The 19,247-nt window shown below is 46.6% G+C and overlaps 1 protein-coding gene across 3 annotated transcripts; it reads right to left on the bottom strand.

Annotated features, from left to right (window-relative positions):
* Window positions 1-135: 135 nt before the first annotated feature.
* On the bottom strand, window positions 136-17,634 carry DCTN2 (dynactin subunit 2). 3 transcript variants are annotated; one of them, XM_035256288.3, is made up of 15 exons: window positions 17,484-17,634; window positions 16,489-16,557; window positions 7,976-8,219; window positions 5,210-5,306; window positions 4,945-5,006; window positions 4,523-4,621; window positions 3,788-3,948; window positions 3,453-3,597; window positions 3,075-3,140; window positions 2,831-2,869; window positions 2,578-2,655; window positions 2,419-2,490; window positions 2,071-2,173; window positions 1,870-1,961; window positions 136-593 (listed from the first exon to the last, which is right to left on the bottom strand). In XM_035256288.3, exons 2-15 carry the CDS (start codon window positions 16,548-16,550, stop codon window positions 507-509), a joined length of 1,407 nt encoding a protein of 468 aa, XP_035112179.1. In that variant the 5' UTR covers window positions 16,551-16,557; window positions 17,484-17,634; the 3' UTR covers window positions 136-506. The 3 variants fall into 3 exon arrangements, with proteins under 3 accessions (XP_035112179.1, XP_054094349.1, XP_002752699.1); XM_054238374.2 differs by lacking the exon at window positions 7,976-8,219 and adding an exon at window positions 7,707-7,815; XM_002752653.6 differs by lacking the exon at window positions 7,976-8,219.
* Between the last annotated feature and the right edge of the window lie 1,613 nt (window positions 17,635-19,247).

Below are 19,247 nucleotides of genomic sequence, written 5' to 3'. Positions count from 1 at the left end.
GTTCTTTCGTAAGAACAGGTTACAATTTAAATTCATCTCTTGTAGTATAGAGTGGCTTAGACTGCCTATTATGCTATGAATGTCTATTTGTGTCCTAGTGCTGCCTCCTCCCCAGGAAACATAGCAGAGGCCACACAGAGTACAACAGCATTTAATGGTCAGAAATGGTTGTACACTATTACAGTCAGCCACAGAAGCTGTGTTGGAGGACAAGACCCAATCCTTCTCCACACCAGGCAAAGCAGTATTGGACATGAGCTGGCATGTGGCTGGGTCCACGTCCCCATCCCTCAGGCCTGAGGGAAGACCACCTTCTAATAACCCCCAGCTACCACTCTGTATTCATCAGGGGAGAGGTATAAACCCCACATGCAAGAAGAACCATTGCCCCCAGTGTCAAATGGGATGGGGATGCTAGAGTTACAGTAAAGGGGAAATCCTATGTAAGCTGTTAGCAGAGTTCACAGGGGTAGGGATTACCCCTGTTCTCCAGTTCCCAGATGTGCTCACTTTCCCAGCTTCTTCATCCGTTCATCAATGCTGGCAAAGTTCCCCTCAACTGTGGCCAGGTTTTCACGCATGGTTATCTGCACCTACAAAGTGGTAGAGAGGTTTTACTCTTTGTTGTGTCCAGTTGCTTAACTGGGTGAGGACCTGAAGGAATTCTCTGAGAGAAGACAAAAAAGAAATGGAAGCACAGTTTGTGGGCCACAGAGAGGGGGTTTATAGTAGCAAATTTCAAGATACCCTTAGAGTACCAGGGACCAAGCTCAGGGAGTGCCAAGCAAGCAGGACTCTTGAGAATTCCCATTCTGAGTTCAACCAGAACAGTTTTTCTTTTGTTTCTTTTTTTTTTTTTTCAGAGGTAGAACCAGAACAGTTTTTTAAAAAATCTGTTTTATGTAATGAGAGCTAAATAAGATTTTGTTGAAATGAAGGTTTCACTGGTTCAAAATTTTAGAAAACTGCTCTGGAGGAAGAGGATATTATTCCAAGTCCTTTATATAATTTTTCATTTATCTCAGTGATCCTGTGATTAACACTGGTCTCTCGAATTTAATGGTCCTTCCAGCACTGAGAACAGTGCCTCCAACAGAAATTGTGGACTTGTGGCTGGGTGTGGTGGCTCATGCCTATAATCCCAGTACTTTGGGAGGCCAAGGAGAGTAGATCACTTGAGGTGAGGAGTTTGAGACCACCCTGGCCAACATGGTGAAAACCCATTTCTACTAAAAAAAACAAAAATTAGCCAGGTGTGGTGGTGTGTGCCTATAATCCCAGCTACTCGGGAGCCTGGGAGGTGGAGCCTGCAGTGAGCCGAGATCCCTCCACTGTACTCCAGCCTGGGCAACAGAGCGAGACTGTCTCAAAAGTAATAAGGTAGTAAAAAGAAATTGTGAACTTGCTATGTCCCAAGCATTACTAAAAGAATGAAGGAACTAGGTGAGACTCATTATCCAGGGTCAGAAAGGAAGTGACAGAACCAGATTAGGGCTTGGCTTTTGACTTCAAAGCCTGGATTCTTTCCAGTGTACTGTGCTCATTAGGAAGAGTAAGCTAAGCTGGGACAACAGGGAAGAGCGGGGTTTTATAAGAAAACATGTTCACTAGCTCCTAACAATTTTCCCATATTCACCTCATCTATATAACTCTGAGGGAGGTATCATTTCCCAAATGGAAAGATGGAGGTTCATAGGTTAAATACATTGTCAAAGGGCCCTCACATTGAAAATAGGTTAGAGACTCCAGACCAACCCCCTGCCACAACACCATGCTACAAAAATAGGCTAAGGCAGAACCCTGTAACACTGGAGAACCTAGTCTGTACATGCTGGAGAAAGGAGACAGATCAATAAGGGGCACACACACCTGGGTCAAGAGGGTGGTATTGTCCTTCAGAGAATTAGCAATCATCTGCTGGGTGGTATCCAAGTGTGTCAGGAGCTGACCAAACTGCATGGCTACAAGAGTAAGAAAATTACGGCTAAGACTAGAATCCAAGATGAGGGAGGGACCAAAAGTTGCCCATTTTTCAACTTCTCTTAGCACTCCTGGCAGCTGGCCTCCCACCTTGCTCATGCAGCTGCTTGATGGTGACGAGTCTCTGCACCAGCTCAGGGAGGGTGGAGGCAATGGGGCTCCAGCGCTGTATAGTTTCATACAGCTGGTGCACCTGAAGGGACACAACAGGGCCCAGACGGGATAGCTGAGGCAGCCAGGTCAGTATGCACAGACTGCTACGTCACCAGAGTGGGGGAAAGGGTCAAGTGGGCAGAGGGAAGCACTGCCCTGACTTTCCCAGCTGGTAAGAGCTTATGAAGATGGGGACCTGAAGACTCATTGTGTTCTCATGCTTTGTTATTGCCATTCAGAAAAACTGAGGGAGTGGAAAGGAGATGGGGAAGCTGTCTTCCGGACCTTGCTTTGGGTATCTGCATCTTCTACAGAGGCTTTATGCTTGGCAATCTCATTCACCTTTCCCAGGACACTCTGAAAACACAGATTTTTAAGGTTGATAGAGCATCCAGGGCTTCCAAAGTCCAAGCTACCGGTAATTTAATTTTCCCTCAGTTTTACCTGTAGCCGAGCCTCCACTTGGTCCAAAACTGCAAGGTCCAGGGCGCTCACTTTTGCTTGCAACAACTCTACAGTCTCCTGGGGATGAGAGTTGGGACAAGCATCACAAGGAAGAAAGGATCAGACTAGGAAGAGGCCTTTCATATTCCACTACATTAATATATAGCTACAAACTCAAAAATAACCCTCAAAGCAAACCCAATCCCAATTATCCCCTCTGTAATGGAAACACTCCAGTTTCTTCCCAACTCACCATGAGACAGGCTCCCTGTAGACCTGCAGAAAGGGGATTCTGGTGGGAAAGGGAGGGAAGACATCAGTAGTCCTTATATCTCCATGATTATCATCTTCTCTCATCTTCCCTGGTTCTAGGTGGGAACCCACTAGCTGATCCCTATAACTGAAACCCTTGGATGACCCCTCCCAGATATGTGGCAAGTTTTAGACCATGGGTTGCAGGATCTAAGGCTCAGATTATGTACAGGAGAGCACCTGACCTGAGCATCCTGATCACAACGTACAGCTGCCTCCAGCTCTGTCAGGCGCTTTTCAAGTTCTGCGACCTAGTGGGAGGAAGGAGGTGAGATTTGCCATCTGCCTCCCTGCTGCTGCAGTGGGAGAAATACAACCCTGCTCTACTCTGCTTGCCACTTGCCACCCCAAGGGACTCCTTTCCCTGGAACACATAACTAGCCATAATCTTAAAATCCTAACCTAAGGTAGATGGATGAGGAAAACATAGAGATCAAGGAATCAGAAGAAGAATCAACAGGAATCAGAAGCCTCCCCAGCACCCTCTCCCTTGGAGAGAAGCAGGAAAATCTCTAGGGACACGTCTTCCCTGGCTTCCCAACTAACACTGTATCCATACTTACTTTGGCAGCTTGAGAGAACTTGTCCTGCTCAGGCCGAGAATGTAGTTCATAAGTGACAAGGCTGCTATCTGGAAGGGTCCCAGTGGTTTTTCCCCCTGAGCTCGCTTTGCTGTTCTTTGTTGCTTCCAGCTGCAGCAGTAGGCGCCTAGTTAGATCAGTTAATATTATGAATGTAAGGAGGAGGGCCAGTCACTCTCCCTCACTTTTGCCTTATCCTTGGCATTAAGAAACAGCTAGGCCACTTCTCCTCCACTTAGCACCCCTGTCAGTAGCTGGGGCTGACTCTATCCACAACCCCAATCAGCAATAATTTTTCAACAAAGTAGGGTACCCACTTAGCCAGAGCACCATCGGGGTCAGTAAGGTTGATTGCAGCATCTGGTCCCAGCAGCTTCTCTAGGTGGGAAGCAACTAGCTGCTGCTTCAAGGCTGCCAGCTGTTTAGCCAGCACCACAGGGGTCAGCTTCTCCTCTGCGGCTGACTCCTTCACTGTCATCTAGTATGAAAAAAAGGTAAAAAGCAGGGGGTGGCAAGAATGAATCAAGAAGAAAAAAAATAGGTCAGGCCCTTTAAGGGTAGCTGTAGCTGGAGGTCACTGGGATGGTTTTTAGCATGGCAGACTGCCCACCTTATGTAGCACTGGATGTAGATGGATGAATATGCCTAAACTCTGGAAACCTTAGCCCCTTTATCCAAGAGCTTATGGAATCTTCCTTTCTCTTTTTGATACGGAGTATAGCTCTGTCGTCCAGGTTAGAGTACAGTGCTCTCATCTCAGCTCACTGCAACCTCTGCGTCCCAGGTTGAAGCAATTCTCCAGCCCTAGCCTCCCGAGCAGCTGAGATTACAGGCATGTGCCATCACCCATGGCTAATTTTTTGTTTCATCATGTTGGCCTGGCTGGTCTCGAACTCCTGACCTCAGGTGATCCACCTGCCTTAGCCTCCCAAAGTGGTAGGATTACAAGCATGAGCCACCATGCCTGGCCAGGGAATCTTTCTCTTCTTGCTAGAGGTCTTCCTTTACTGTGTAAGTCACAGCAGAGAGGGGCGAAGACAGTCTGTCGTTACCTTGATTTTTTCAACTTCAGTTGTCAGCTCTTGGACCTCATGCAGTAAGCGCTGGTACTTTTGTTGGGGTGTCTCCTTCATTCCCAGACCCTCTCCAAGCTAGACAGCAAGCACAGAGGGTAATGTTATACATCTCATTACAGGGAACCTCAAGAATTCTTCCACATCCTGGGCCTAAGTCATAAAGGTATCATATCCAATTGAGAATCCACAACACCCTAATACGAAAGAACTGAGGACAGCCAGAGGCCTGGAGGCTCTCCAGAACAAACAGCAGGGGTGCAGAGTTTCCTTGGCTGCATCCTGCTGCTTCCTCAGGAACAGAGGAGAAACAGAATCCCACCTATATCCCTTGATCTCCCTCCTACATGTGGGCTAGATAGGGTCACTACACCATTCCCATCAACACACACACAACAAACCATCTCATATTCTCCAGATTCATAGCCTGTCCTCTTGGTTTTTCCAATACGATCTGAGAAATCTGCCAAGAAAAGAAGATGGAACTGAGGACCTGATCTAGGCCCAAGGCAGTCATGATCTCAGGTGACTGTGAGGGCTTCCACAAAAGATCTCCATGAGGGACCCCTTCCCCACAGTGCAAGTCACTAAGACCTGAGGACAGGAAATCACTTCTCATGCTTATCTTCCAGTCTTCCCCCTACCCAACTTCCAGCCCAGTCTCACCAAGTCCCTTTGTCCCCACTCTCTTGTCCTTGAACTTGTCATAGGCAGCATTAGGATTGACAATGATGTGCTCCACACTTGTGCTTGTCAGCTCCTCCTGCAAGAACAGATAGTTTAGGCCAGGGGCAGACTCAGTCCCACTCTAGAACTTCCTCTAACCCACAAAATCCCCAAACCATTAGGTGACTGGGCCCTACTTGTCCAAGGGGAAAGAAGGGCGGCTCTATTCCAAGGTGCCTACCCAACCCAGGCTCAACCTAGGAAATTGAAGCTTCCTGGTAAATTTGGAGCCTCAGTTGTATAAATATTAACACCCTCATTCAACTGGGAACAGAAGGAGCATAACCTCCCCACCCTCTCTGTACATAGGCCTTCCCATCCCCCCACCTTAACCCTCCCAGTTGACTGGCACACACCATGCACTCAAGGCAAGAAACCAACTTGACCTCTTTTAACCTCCCCCTCCCAAAAGTAAATCTCCTTGCCCGCTGAGCAAGTCCATTTTAATGTAACCTCCTGTCCTTGCTAGAAGGAAAAAGGAGGGAAGGCAGATAATCAGGCCACTAACCCTGAGTGTGAATATTAGGACTTTAAACCTGCTGAAGGTGAGACACAAGCTCTTAGTACAAAGGAAGGTCAACAGAGGTCCTGACCAGAAGCCTGATTTCTAGGCTGCCATGAGGCCAGGGAATTCAGGGATAGGGAGAAGGGGCAAGGGCTTACTGGATTATTTTTATGGGACATCTTAGAAGCAACAAACATAGGCAATATCTGCTTGCCAAGAGTACCCATGGGCAAGGGCCACATGTAAGCCCTGAAATGGGAGATAGCCCAGCATGTATTCAGAGAAGCTGCAGCACCTGACTTTTCTCCCTGACTCCTCTGTTGTGCTTTAAACACTTAAGTTCTTCCAAAAACAGGGGACACAGTAGGTGGTGAAAGAGACTTCACCCTAGAAACTGAAGCAAAGAGGTTCCCTCCTTACAGCAATCTAAACATGCTGTTCAGATTCCACTAACAACACAGAGACTGGGCACTCCTGACTGCATGCCCCTTTTTTAATTGTCAGAAGCCTAACAGCTCCCAACAGTACTACTGGAAGTAGGAGGGACCCAGGAGTCCTTCTCTATTGGGGATGGCATCTCCACCTTCTACAGGAGGAAGGCAAATGAGTCTTCCTTCTTTCACCTAGAACAATGGTTCTCACCCCAGGCTGCATGTTAGAATCACTTCGAAAATGTTTTTTTTTGGCTGGGCATGGTGGCTCATGCCTGTAATCCAAGCACTTTGGAGGTCAAGGCGGGTGGATCACCTGAGGTCGGGAGTTCAAGACCAGCCTGACCAACATGGTGAAACTCCCTTTTTAAAAAAAAAAAGTAAAAAAAGAAAATGCTTTTTTTTGACAAGCGCGGTGGCTCACGTCTGTAATCCCAGCACTTTGGGAGGCCAAGGAGGATGGATCACAAGGTCACAAGGTCAAAAGATCAAGACCATTCTGGCCAACATAGTGAAACCCTGTCTCTACTAAAATACAAAAACTAGCTGGGTGTGGTGGCACATGCCTGTAGTCCCAGCTACTTGGGAGGCTGAGGGAGGAGAATTGCTTGAACCTGGGAGGTGGAGGTTGCAGTGAGCCTAGATTGTGCCACTGCACTTCAGCCTGGCGCCTGGTGACAGAGCAAGACTCTGTCTCAAAAAAAAGAAAAAGAAAATGCTTTAAAAAAAAAAAAAAAAAGAGAGAGAGACAGCCAGGTATGGTGGCTCAAGCCTATCTGTAGTCCCAAAGTTTGGCCAAGGTCAGTGGATCTCGGGAGTTCAAGACCAGCCTGGGCCGGGCAACATAGTGAAACCCTCTCTCTACAAAAAAATATAAAAAATTAGCCAGGTATTGTGGCATGAGCCTGTGATCCCAGCTACTCAGGAGGCTGAGGTGGAAGATCTTGAGCCTGGCAGGTAGAGGTTGCAGAGAGCTGAGATCATGACACTGCACTATAGCCTGGGCAACAGAGTGAGACCCTGTCTCAAAAAAAGAAAGAGAGAGAGAAAAAAGAAAGGCCTGGGCCTACTTCTAGAGATTCTGATAAATTATTCTGGGGTAGGGCCAGATATCCAGGTGATTCTAACCTATAGCCAGGACTGAGAACCTCTGCCTGTGTGTAGGTTTCTAGGGAGAGAGTGTGAGGGGGACATGGTGGGACAACACTGAGAAAGAAAAGCAGATAGAAGGAAGCTCCTTCCTTCATCTCTGCTCTGCTATTAGAGCAGGAATCAGTGTGGGTGGCAGCTTTAAAAATAAGGGAAGAGAGGAGGAAAGGACAAAGTATCAACTTTGATCTTTACCTCTTTAGGGAATTACTGGGCAGAGGGGGAAGCCTATAGATCAAGAGAAAAACAAAAGACTCAATGTCCCATAGGCAAGTGCCTGGGGGAAGAGACATTTGAGTCCCAGATGATTATCTCTTAACCTGTTCTGAAATGTTATGGCCAGAACACCCACCCATCTAATAGCTGTGTGGTCTCCGGCCTCTATAAACTGAGAAGGGCTCAGACTCAGGATAGACAACCATCTTCTCTGAAGTTCATATGCGGGAATATGCCACTTCTCCCTGTGAAAGCCCCAATCAAGGCCAATCCACCCATCCTCTTTTGTTTAATCCTCTTAAAAAAGAGTAACGGGAGGCATAACTTAGACACAGGAAAAAAATTAATCATATACCATTTGTTAAGCCCTTACTACGGGAGGGCACTATGCAGATGGGAACCTACTTTCTTATTTATGTTCCTAAGTAGGCAAAGCAGGGAGTAGAAGAGGGTCAACACACAGATGGTGAGTCTCAGAAGTTCTGGATAGTTGTCCCAGGGACAGACAGCATTTTCGTCCCTGCTGTGGGAGCGTCCTGGGCCAGCTGGGCTACCTGGTGCTGGCATCCTCTGGAGCCTCTCCAAGGCTGTGGCCCGGGGGCACAATCTAGTTCTCCAGTAGCACCCACTCCAGCAGTGTCTTGAAGATCTGGGGCATGAGTTGGGGGCAGTATAATCACAGTGACTTGTGAGATAGGAAAAGGCTGGGTGCAGGACTGAATAGAGGAATGAAAAATTTAGTAGAGTCTGAAGGGCAGAGAAACAACTGCTTATCACAGCACACCCCGTTAAAAAGCAGATGAAAGGTCAGGCTTCTTACCAGCTCCTTGTGGTTTCCCCAGAGGTGAGAAAATCAAGAGTTAAAAGGAAAGGGAGTGGGGGAATGGGGATGAGGGAGGGAAAAAAAAGACAAAATTGTTATTAGCAAATTGTCACATGCACTACATGACAGTCTTCAAACACACTGCACCACAGGGCCCCAGGGGAGCCTAGCGAAATTTTGGGGCCGAGAAATTTCAGCTGGGGTCATCATATACCCCAAGAGAAAGAAGAGCATGAGACCCTTTTCCCTCTGGTGGTGAGGATGTCATGAAGCTTTGCCATTAACAGCAGCAGTTTAGGATCATCTGAGAACTAGGAGTTAGATGTTACAAGCCAGTGGCATGGAATAGGAAATGGGAGAGAAGGCTGAGGTGGCGGGGAAGCTATTAGAAATGGCAGAACATGAAGCAGAAGTTAGAGACGCTTAGGACTTGTAGCTGATAGAGGGTCAATAATTCTCAGGAGAGGAGTTCCCATTACTAGTTCATGGCCCATGTCTTCCTATCTCTTGGTTTCTCTAGCTGTGAAAAATTAGACATTTTGATGACAGAATCAGTCACGATGACAGTGATTAGGTGGGAAGTCTGATACGACTGTAGGTGAGATGTACAGATGGTGAGTTTAAGGAATGATGAAGTACCTAAGTACAGCCCCATTCTCATTTCCTCCTGCAAGAAAAGAGGCAGGGCTGCTCCTGGTCCCTCAGGCAGCCTGGCTTGTTTGCCTCCACCTTGAGTGGCTGGTAACTCACCCCGCAGCTCCAAGGGATCCAGAGCAATTTTGCCATGATGTGCTAGCACAGAGGGTCCAGAGGACACCACGATTCACAGCTACCAGCCCATGTGCAGAATATGTTTCTTCAACCCTCTGTTCACAAGATTCACAGGGGTTGGAGGGTAGACAAGGAAGAAGGGTGAGAGTATTTCCAGAGACCTTATTTGAGTCTGGGCCACACAGATAAGGCTCCCACTTCTAGGCAAGTTTGGTTTAGAATTACCAGGAGGGAAAATCCAGAGGTATGCCCTTCCTTTCTAGGAGCTCTGCTGATGGGCAGATGGATGGAAGTGTGGACGGTTGAGGATTCTTGTGTGCATATGAAAAACTATGGTGAGATAAAAACAAGTGCTTCCTTGTACTAAGATTTCAGCCAGATACTTCTGATCCATAGCCTCTCTGTTCCCTAGCTGATGATAGGGTCACAGCCAAGATTCCTCTTTCGACCGGGCGTGGTGGCTCACATCCCAGCATTTTGGAAGGTTGAAGTGGGTGGATCACTTGAGGTCAGGAGTTCAAGACCAGACTGGCCAACATGGCGAAACCCCATCTCTACTAAAAACACAAAATTAGCCTGGGCATGGTGGTGGGCGCCTATAATCCCAGCTACTCAGGAGGCTCGCTTGAATCCAGGAGGCACAGGTTGCAGTAAGCTGAGATTGTGCCACTGCACTCTTGCCTGGGTGATAGAGTTTGAGACTCCATCTTAAAAAAAAAAAAAAAGATTCCTCTTTCAGCTCAGGGTAGAGGTGGTTCCAGGTCCTGTGGTGGAGGCTGGGAAGTCTCTGCACAGAGTGAGCACAAGCACTCATAGGTGCACACATGCAAACACAAAGAAGTACACACACTATACCTTTCTCTAATTTGTCCCACCAAGCTAAAACCAGCTTGGGAGAAACTTAAGGAGAGAGAAAAGACAATGGGCCATAAGCTCAAGTTCAAACCATGGGGATTGAGAAAAACAGGGAGGACAGAAAATCAAAGAAAATAGAAAGTGGTACATTAGTTTGCAAATAATACATACCACCTCCAGGTCTGTCCTATGGGTGGGTTGAAGGATGATGAGATTTTAGGCATGATTCTTGAATAACCTGGAGTAGTACTAGTTGCCTTGATCAAAAGATTTCAAGTGCCCTGATCCCAGGTTCCAGCTTACCTAGTACATGACTCCCAGTCCCTTTCACTAATGGAATCCCCTCTCCCCAGGGCTGTTTGGCTAAGTGGCTGTGACTCAGAGGGCAAGACCTGAGGTTCTAAATCAGGCAGGGAAAGTGGCCACTGTTACTCTCTGAGCCTATTCAGGCTCTATGCCAACACTGCAGCCAGGGGTCTTCAAAACCATGATGACAAGGAAGATGGACAGAGCTGAAGAATAAAACTGTCCGGGATGGATCAATATATTGCTGACCATCCATCCATTTCAAAAGGAGGGGTGCAGAAACAGAAAGACTCACAAAAGCACAAATAATCCAAGTTATTATCATACAATTGCATATAAACCTGCTTGTCATCCCATTTACATTTCTCTAAAGACTTAGCATAGGGGAATATTAAAATGAGTTTTTCCCAGAGATAATCCACATATAGCTAAGAACTGAGGACTGTGGCTGTCCCTTTTGTTCTCTATCCTTGTCTAGAAAACCTAAAAGTCATTCTATAAAAAATAATCTTAATTTGATCTTAGTCTTCTAACTCCCTTCTAACTCCAGCGCCTAAATGCCTCATGTTCAAAAGCTCTCAAAGCCTCCATGCTTCTATCCCATCCTCCATTGGACAGTTTTACTCTGCAGACCTCACAAGGGGAAGAGACAATGATTCATGGATCATAGCTGTTTCTAACCCTTGATTAATGATCTTCAAACATAAGGCCAGCAGGCCCCTCAGTGACCCAGCCAGGGACTCACTGGAATTTAAAACGATTAGCTATGACAATAGCACAGTGGCAGAGCATTGCATGCGAGATGGCAGATGAAAAAAACATGCAGAGAAGAAGCATTGAATGGTCTTACTTGTGCAAACTAGTGTCCAGGCAAGGTGGTGAGGAGGGAGGATGGGGGAAGCATTAGGAAAAACTCAGGTAAGTTCAAGTGCGCCAACAGTAAATGAACACAATCAAGCATACTCTAGGATCTTCTAAACTATAAAGAAGAGACCTACTGTTTCTCATCTCAGGAGTGTCCAGTAATATCTACCTTTTGGAGAAATGAAGCCTCTGCCAGGGCCCCATCAAACTATGGCTTGGTCATTTTTTCTCCTTTTACTGGGGGTAGTTATTCCACAAAGAGAAAAACTGTTTCTAATGAGGTTTCCTTAATTTACTTCCCTTATTCCAGCAGTTCAAAAGCCATGAACAGAAAGCCTCACTGACCCAAGCAGGCTGTGGGCCTGGGGGTGAGGGTAGGGGTGAGGGGGTGGAATTCTATTTGGGAATTAGCTTTACAAACATTTTAAGAAAAATCTCCAAGCAAGCCTATTGCCCCAGTCAACCTGGGAGTGTCTGAAGTACAAAGAGATATTCCCAGATTGAGAAGGAAAGGGCTAGCTTATGTACTTCCTGGTCCATTCCTGTTTTAGAATGTTTTACTTCCTGCTAAAATTGTTTTAAAGGGATAGTAGAAAAATGAGGATCAGCCGGGCACGGTGGCTCACGCCTGCAATCCTAGCACTCTGAGAATGGATTACCTCAAGACAGGTAGATTACCTGAGGTCAGGAGTTCGAGACCAGCCTGGACAACACGGTAAAACCCCGTCTCTACTAAAAATACATACAAAAAACTAGCCAGGTGTGGTGGTGGATGCCTGTAATTCTAGCTATGGAGGCTGAGGCAGGAGAACCTCTTGAACCTGGGAGGCAGAGGTTGCAGTGAGCTGAGATTGCATCATGCACTCCAGCCTGGGCAACAAGAGCAAAACTCCATCTCAAAAAAAAAAAAATCAGGATTATCTGTAGCAAAATTTAAATCTTTTATGCTTTCCTCCCCCATCCTCCCCACTATGGGAATCAGAAAATGTTTAAGTTAACAATTTAAATCTTTAAGGGATGTTTGAGGACATTTTTCCTTCAGTAGCCCAATTTCTTCCACAGTGGAGGAATCGGTGGAAGAAAGTCATAGAGCAGTGAGGGTCAACATAACTTGATTATTCCTTTAGACCTGGCTGGCACAGTAGTTCGTGACTGTAATCCCAGTACTTTGGGAGGTCAAGGCTGGTGGATCACTTGAGGCCAGGAGTTCGAGACCAGCCTGGCCAACATGGCGAAATTCCATCTCTACTAAAAATACAAAAAACTAGCCAAATGTGGTGGCACATGCCTATAATCCCAGTTACTCAGGAGGCTGAGACAGGAGAATTGCTTGAACCCCGTAGGCAGAGGTTGCAGTGAGCCAAGCCCGTGCCACTGCACTCCAACCTGGGGAAAAAGAGACTCTGTCTCAAAAAAAAAAAAAAAAAGGAATCTGGAGAAGCCCTGAAAGGTCCCACAAGAGGCTGTCCACATTTGTTGTCTCCAGGGAAGGGAACTGAGTGGTGGTAGGCAGGGGAGGGAGGTAGATATTTCACTACTCAGCCTTGAATCTCCTGTTCCCTATGCATATATTACCTACTTTAAAAACTGATAAAATTAGGGCCAGGTGCAGTGGCTCACGCCTGTAATCCCAGCACTTTGGGAGGCCAAGGCGGATGGATCACGAGGTCAAGAGATTGAGACCATCCTGGTCAACATGGTGAAACCCCGTCTCTACTAAAAATACAAAAAATTAGCTGGGCATGGTGGCGCGTGCCTGTAATCCCAGCTACTCGGGAAGCTGAGGCAGGAGAATTGCCTGAACCCAGGAGGCGGAGGTTGCGGTGAGCTGAGATCGCACCATTGCACTCCAGCCCGGGTAACAAGAGCGAAACTCCGTCTCACAAAAAAAACTGATAAAATTAAAGTTGAAAATAATCTGGAGACTAAGGCAGAGAATGTTGTTGTCAGGGGTTAAAGGGTTAAGAAGGTGACTGAAAATCTCATGGTTCAGCCACAAGACAGGTCATGTGCACTGTCACTTGCACTAGATCTTGGACAGGTAGCAAGATACAGACACGCTGCTGGTAAGATCCCAGGCCTCATGGACATGCCGTTTCTAGATTATCGAAGCATACAATTCACTGCTCCTCAAATTGCATATTTACATCAGTATTGAAAGCAGTGGCAGAGCCATTACTCAGCCGACTTCCCGAAAGCTGCAAGGCCCATAGGGACGTGCAGGGGCCAGAGACATTAGCTGACATCAGGAAACATCTCGGCTCTTAAGACTCCTGAAGCAGCTGAAGGTCTGCCCACCCCATTCCTCCCTAATGACAGAGTCACTTAGCTGAGTCTTAGGTGACAGAAACAATTCAACTCTTCTTATATTTGCTATCTACTTCTCCTTTTTTTGAGACAGAGTCTCACTTCTATGCATTTCTTTCTTTTTTTTTTGAGACAGAGTCTCACTCTGTCACCAGGCTGAAAGGCAGTGCTGCGATCTCAGCTCACTGCAACCTCCACCTCCCTGGTTCAAGCAATTCCCAAGTAGCTGTCTCAGCCTCCCAAGTAGCTGGAACTACAGGCATGCGCCACCATGTCCAGCTAATTTTTGTATATTTAGTAGAGACAGGATTTTACCATGTTGGCCAGGATGGTCTCAATCTCCTGACCTCGTGATCTGCCCACCTCAGCCTCCCAAAGTGCTGGGATTACATGCTTGAGCCACCACACCTAGCCTCCTATGTACTTCTATACTGGCACCCTGGGCGACATGCCATAGGAAATGAACACTCACGGTATCCTCTCCCCATCAGCCACCCCACTAGATGCTACTAAAATAGGCTGTTCAGGCTCTGGGGGAGAAACAGCCAATCAGAGCTGCACATTCAGGTTCTTCCACACCTGGAATGGGTGTCATCTATCTCCTTTTTATTAAGAGATATCCTGCTGGGCATGGCAGCTCACGCCTGTAATCCCAGAACTTTGGGAGGCCAAGGCGGGCAGATCACGAGGTCAGGAGATCGAGACCATCCTGGCCAACATGGTGAAATCCTCGCTCTACTAAACAAAAAATTAGCTGGGTATGGTGGCACGCACCTGTAATCCCAGCTACTGGGGAGGCTGAGGCAGGAGAATCGCTTGAACCTGGGAGGCAGAGATTGTAGTGAGCCGAGATCGTGCCACTGCACTCCAGCCTGGGTAACAGAGTGAGACTCCATCTCAATCAATAAATCAATAAATGGAATGACAATATATATTTGTTTAGAAAGGGGATTACTGTGAAACTACCCGTTGTATCACAGTCAGTGACAAAAGGATAGAGTTCTATGCATTATCTCACCATGAAGGGCAGAAACCTAGGCCTAAGTTGAACAGTCTGAACTATGGCATTACAGTAAAGTTCTCAGCATACAGGTGCCCCTTAGCAACTGTGGGAGACTGGTTCCAGGACCTCTCTTGATACCAAAATCTGCACATGTTCACATCTTTTATATAAATTGGCACAGCAGCAGCATATAGCTACACACATCCTCCTGTATGCTTTAAATCATCTCTAGATGACTTAAAATGCCTAGTACAACATAAATGCTATGTAAACAGTTGTTATATTGTGTTAAAAAAATTTTTTTTGTTGTTGTTGTACTGGGTTTTCAGAGTCTTGCTCTGTTGCCCAGGTTGGGATGCAGTGGCGCAATCTCGGCTCACTGCAACCTCTGCCTCCCAGATTCAAGCGATTCTTCTGCCTCAGCCTCCCTAGTAGCTGAGACTACAGAGGCTTGCCAGCACACCTGGCAAATTTTCATATTCTTTTAGTAGAGATGGGGTCTCACCATGTTGGCCAGTCTGGTCTCGAACTCCTGACCTGAAATGATCCACTTGCCTTGGCCTCCCAAAGTGCTGGGATTACAGGCATGAGCCACAACGCCCAGCCTATCTTTCATTTTTTAAAAAATGTTTTCCATTAATGGTTGGTTGAATCCATGGGTTTGGAACCCTCAAATACAGAGAGCCAACTGTATACTCTCCTATTCTGTGAGGACAGAGACAGCTTCCTGTAAGACACCTCTTTGAGGGACAGGTGCACACCCAGGTCCTTGAGCAACATCAGCTCTATTATCTACAAGATACTCAAGCTTGGGGGATAGATTGGCATGCCAACAAATATGGAAGCCACAAGGATCACACCACTGGGAGAAGGAACAGGGAAGGTGTTTCCCACAATGTAAGAACCACTTCCACATAGGGGAGTCAAATAAGAAATAAGTGAGTACGCCAAGCCATACATTGTAAGCCAGCAGTCAGCATTCCCCAGAACTAACCAGCCCCACAGACATAGCCACAGGACTTACAGACAAGCATACTGAGCCTGCATATTGCAATGACTCTTGGACACACCTTTACTGAGAACTCACATCATCAATGTGATCATAGCCCAGCTCTCTTCAGAAATAATAGAACCAAAAACACATGCTATAAGACATGCTAGTAGATCTCTGTCCCCCTTGACACTTAGAGTTTTTACTATGTTGATTTCCATTCACTCAGTTTTGGTTTGTTTCCTTCCATATGTTTCCTATATGTATCCTAACTCTCCATTAGTCTGGGGCTCACTGGGGGGCATCGACATTTCTTTCTCTGCGTTGCACAAAAACAAACAAACACAGAGTGAACACATCAATAAAGCATACTAAGTGTTCCCCTCATAGCTGAAATACGTCCACACCTAATTACTCCATCCACAGAGTTTTTGGATCTAAAAATGCAACCAGTCTCACCTTCCTTGACGTGAAATATTTACATTCTTCCTCAAATTTGTTTTGCTATAAAGTCTTGAAATCACTTTCTTAATTCCTTGCCAAATGGCTACTGGATATTCATATTTAAAAAGTATTTTTCCATATTATATTTCAGAGTCTAGTTCTTGGTAGCAACTAGTAAGGCCTACTTCCTAACCTCAGGCAGTTTATTAAAAGTGCTCAGGCTTCATGATTCATTTCCATGGATTAGAACTCAGAGCCTAAGTCACTAGCCCCCAAACCTGTTTTGAGATATTTCAATGTTATTTAAAAGGCCCAAGGATGAGGGCTTTGCAAACAAATGTTGTTCGCTTTAATTCCACTTGACTCTCCCTCCTGCCTGCCGTTACTGGTGGTTGCAAGCCCAGCATGGCCTCTGCAAGCCCTGCAACTATATACCACTCAGGCTGGGGTTGGCATACCCGCTTATTGCTGTAGCTCCCCAGAGAAAGGGAAGGACCTGTCTAGGGGAGAAAGGTCAGAGTCCAGAGGAGTCCTGTGGCAGCACATATTCTTACCGCATCGAACTCCGCTTGATCATCCTCAGGTAGGTCGCTGGTTTCATAAACATCTGGCTCATTCCTGGCCTGCAGGTAGAAGCAGTGACCACCCAATCTCACTACCCAGCATCCAACAACACCCCTTACCCCACTCCCTTTGAATAAGCTAACGGAGAAGACAGAGTGTGATGCCAGGGTTCTGTCCTTTCTCCTCCACCAGCCCTGTGAGTCAACAGTATGTCAGGTCCCCTGCCTCAAGGGGTAGGGATAACAGAGGAAACAGTTGGGACCTGACAGTAAACAGTGACTGTAACTGATAACAACGATGTTACCCTAAATCTAGAGGCGGGCAGGTCCTTGGCAATCAGTATTGCCAAAGAAGGTGAGGGCTATCCTCCAATTAGGCCCAGTACACCACTTCCTGGCACAAGGATTGAGAGTGAGTGACTCAGAACCTTAGTACCCAAGGTCCTGTGTCCCAACCCCCACCTTGAGAAGCAAGCAGGGCAGCACAAAAGGAAGGTACCCGCCAGGATTGTCATGGAGGCGGGGGCGAGGGCACAGGTTCCCCCAAGGATAGAGCTCCCTATCTGGCACAAGAGGGTTCTACCACAGTAACCTCTTCCTTGGCAGGATGAAGGCCATCACTAAGTGGCCTGGTGTGTGTGTATGGGGTAGGGATGTAGGGGTCTTATGGAGAGGTTTTGGGGGGCACGGGCGGCGTTGACATGGATGGTGGAAACACTCGGACACAAGCGGTCAGTGCCCGGAGAAGATATCTGGGTCGAGCTACCGGCGCCTGCCGGAAAGGTGGCCTGGTGCGCCGTGCGGCGGCCCGGCCCAGTTGGGTCAGAAGAGTTCGGAGGGTGCTGCGGCCGGTCGGAGAGAGAGCGGCGGGAGACCTTGGGCGGAGGATGGGCTGCAGGTGGAAGGGGTCGCGGACTGGATTCTGTTGGGGGTCCTTGGGAAGTCGGGGGCGCGGTCCTGGGGAGCCGGTGCCGGCCTGTACTCACAATGCCGGGAAGGTCGGCGTATTTAGGGTCCGCCATGGCGGCGGCGAGACAGGGCTGGGGGACCCGGGCCTCAGTAGAGCCGGGGACGGTGTTCGGGTAGGGGAGAGGCTGGGTTCAGGTCCCCGGCTAAGGCGGCGGCAAAGGGAGCGGCAGATGAGCAGGAAGTCTCGCGACAGGAGTAGCACAGCAGAAGGGTAGAGCAAAAGTCGCGAGAACAGCCACGCTGCCTCACCCCTGGAGAGACCAGGATTGGGGAGAACGAGGCCAGGGAATGAGGTAATGGCCAGGGGACGCCGCCTAGGATTGTGGGATGTGTAGTTTTGGTGTACCTGGGCTTGGGCGGTGAGCCACAACGAACCTTGGGGAGCTATTTCATCCAGCGTTCTCTCTCTCACTTTTACAGCAAGTCAGTGAAAGGACATTTATAATTCCTGTTTTGGGCTCCCAGGAATTAAATGACTAGATTAAATCATACAGCTAGTCATATTGTGACACAGCCAGGGTTTCAAAAACAACAAGAACTTTGCTGGATACTGCTTCTTATAAAAATAAAACAAAAATAACAATAAGTAAAATTTAGTAAATGCTTAGTGTATGTTAGGAATGAAAAAGTTAGGCAATCTTCTCAAGTAAGGGCTTTCAGATCATTTGAATTTCAGATAAGAAGTAGGTGTGTGTAGTATGGTGTGTGTGTGTATACTAACACAAAAAAAAATTATGTTCAAAAAATTTTTTTCTTATTTATTTATTTAGAGATAGAGTTTCACCATGTTAGCTAGGCTGGTCTTGAACTCCTGACCTCAGGTGATCAGCCCGCCTCAGCCTCCCAAAGTGCTGGGATTACAGGCATGAGCCACTGGGCCTGGCCCTGAATTCAAATTAAGCTGAGCATCCTGTTTTTGTTTTTTGTTTTTCAAATCTGGCAATCCTATCTGAAGTTCATAAATAGGTAAGCGGTGTCTCCATGTCTGTCTGAACACTTCGTGCTCTTAACCATTTCGTTTATAGTTCTCAGACTTTAATTTATTTTTAAATTTTTAAAAATTTTAAAATTTTGTGGATACACAGTAGACATATGTATTTATGGGACACATGAGATATTTTGATACAGGTATGCAACGTGAAATGACCATATCATGGAGAAGAGGGTATCCATCCTCTCAAGCATTTATCTTTTAAGTTACAAATAATCTAATTATACGCTTAAGTTATCTAAAAATGTACAATTAAGTTATTCTTGACTATAGTCAGCCTACTGTGTTATCGAATAGTTGGAATTATACTTTCTATTTTTTTTGTACCCATTCACCATCCTTACTTCCCATTCTCAGACTTAAATTTCATGATTCAATAAAATTAAAACAACTACCAATCTTGAGGACAGACATAGCATAGCATTGTTACTTTCTATCACCATCATTATTTGGTAGAAAAGCAGGAAGGACACACTCAGAATAAAAGACAGTCCTTTGAAACTTATCAAATCTAGCTTTATTAAAAAAAAAAAAAAAAAGAAAGAAACCAAAAAACTCACATATCGTTCTTTTGGAGGTGGGGTGTACTCAGTGAACTTTTGTCTCTCTGACCGGTGACCCTCCAAGGACTGGCATTTTAAAACTCCTTTACAGATGCCACCTTGGAGCCCCTGGGAACCCAAGGATGGGATGTTTCCCAAGATGTTTCCTGAGCTTGCAGGATGCTGCAACACTTAGAAATCGTGCCAAACCAAGTGACTATTGAGTTCTCCTCCCCAAGCCTCTATCC

The sequence above is a fragment of the Callithrix jacchus genome, chromosome 9, assembly GCF_049354715.1.
Source record: "Callithrix jacchus isolate 240 chromosome 9, calJac240_pri, whole genome shotgun sequence".
Lineage (NCBI taxonomy): Eukaryota > Metazoa > Chordata > Mammalia > Primates > Cebidae > Callithrix > Callithrix jacchus.
The sequence above is the reverse complement of the archived record's forward strand: the minus strand, read 5'-3'. Positions and strand labels throughout refer to the sequence as shown.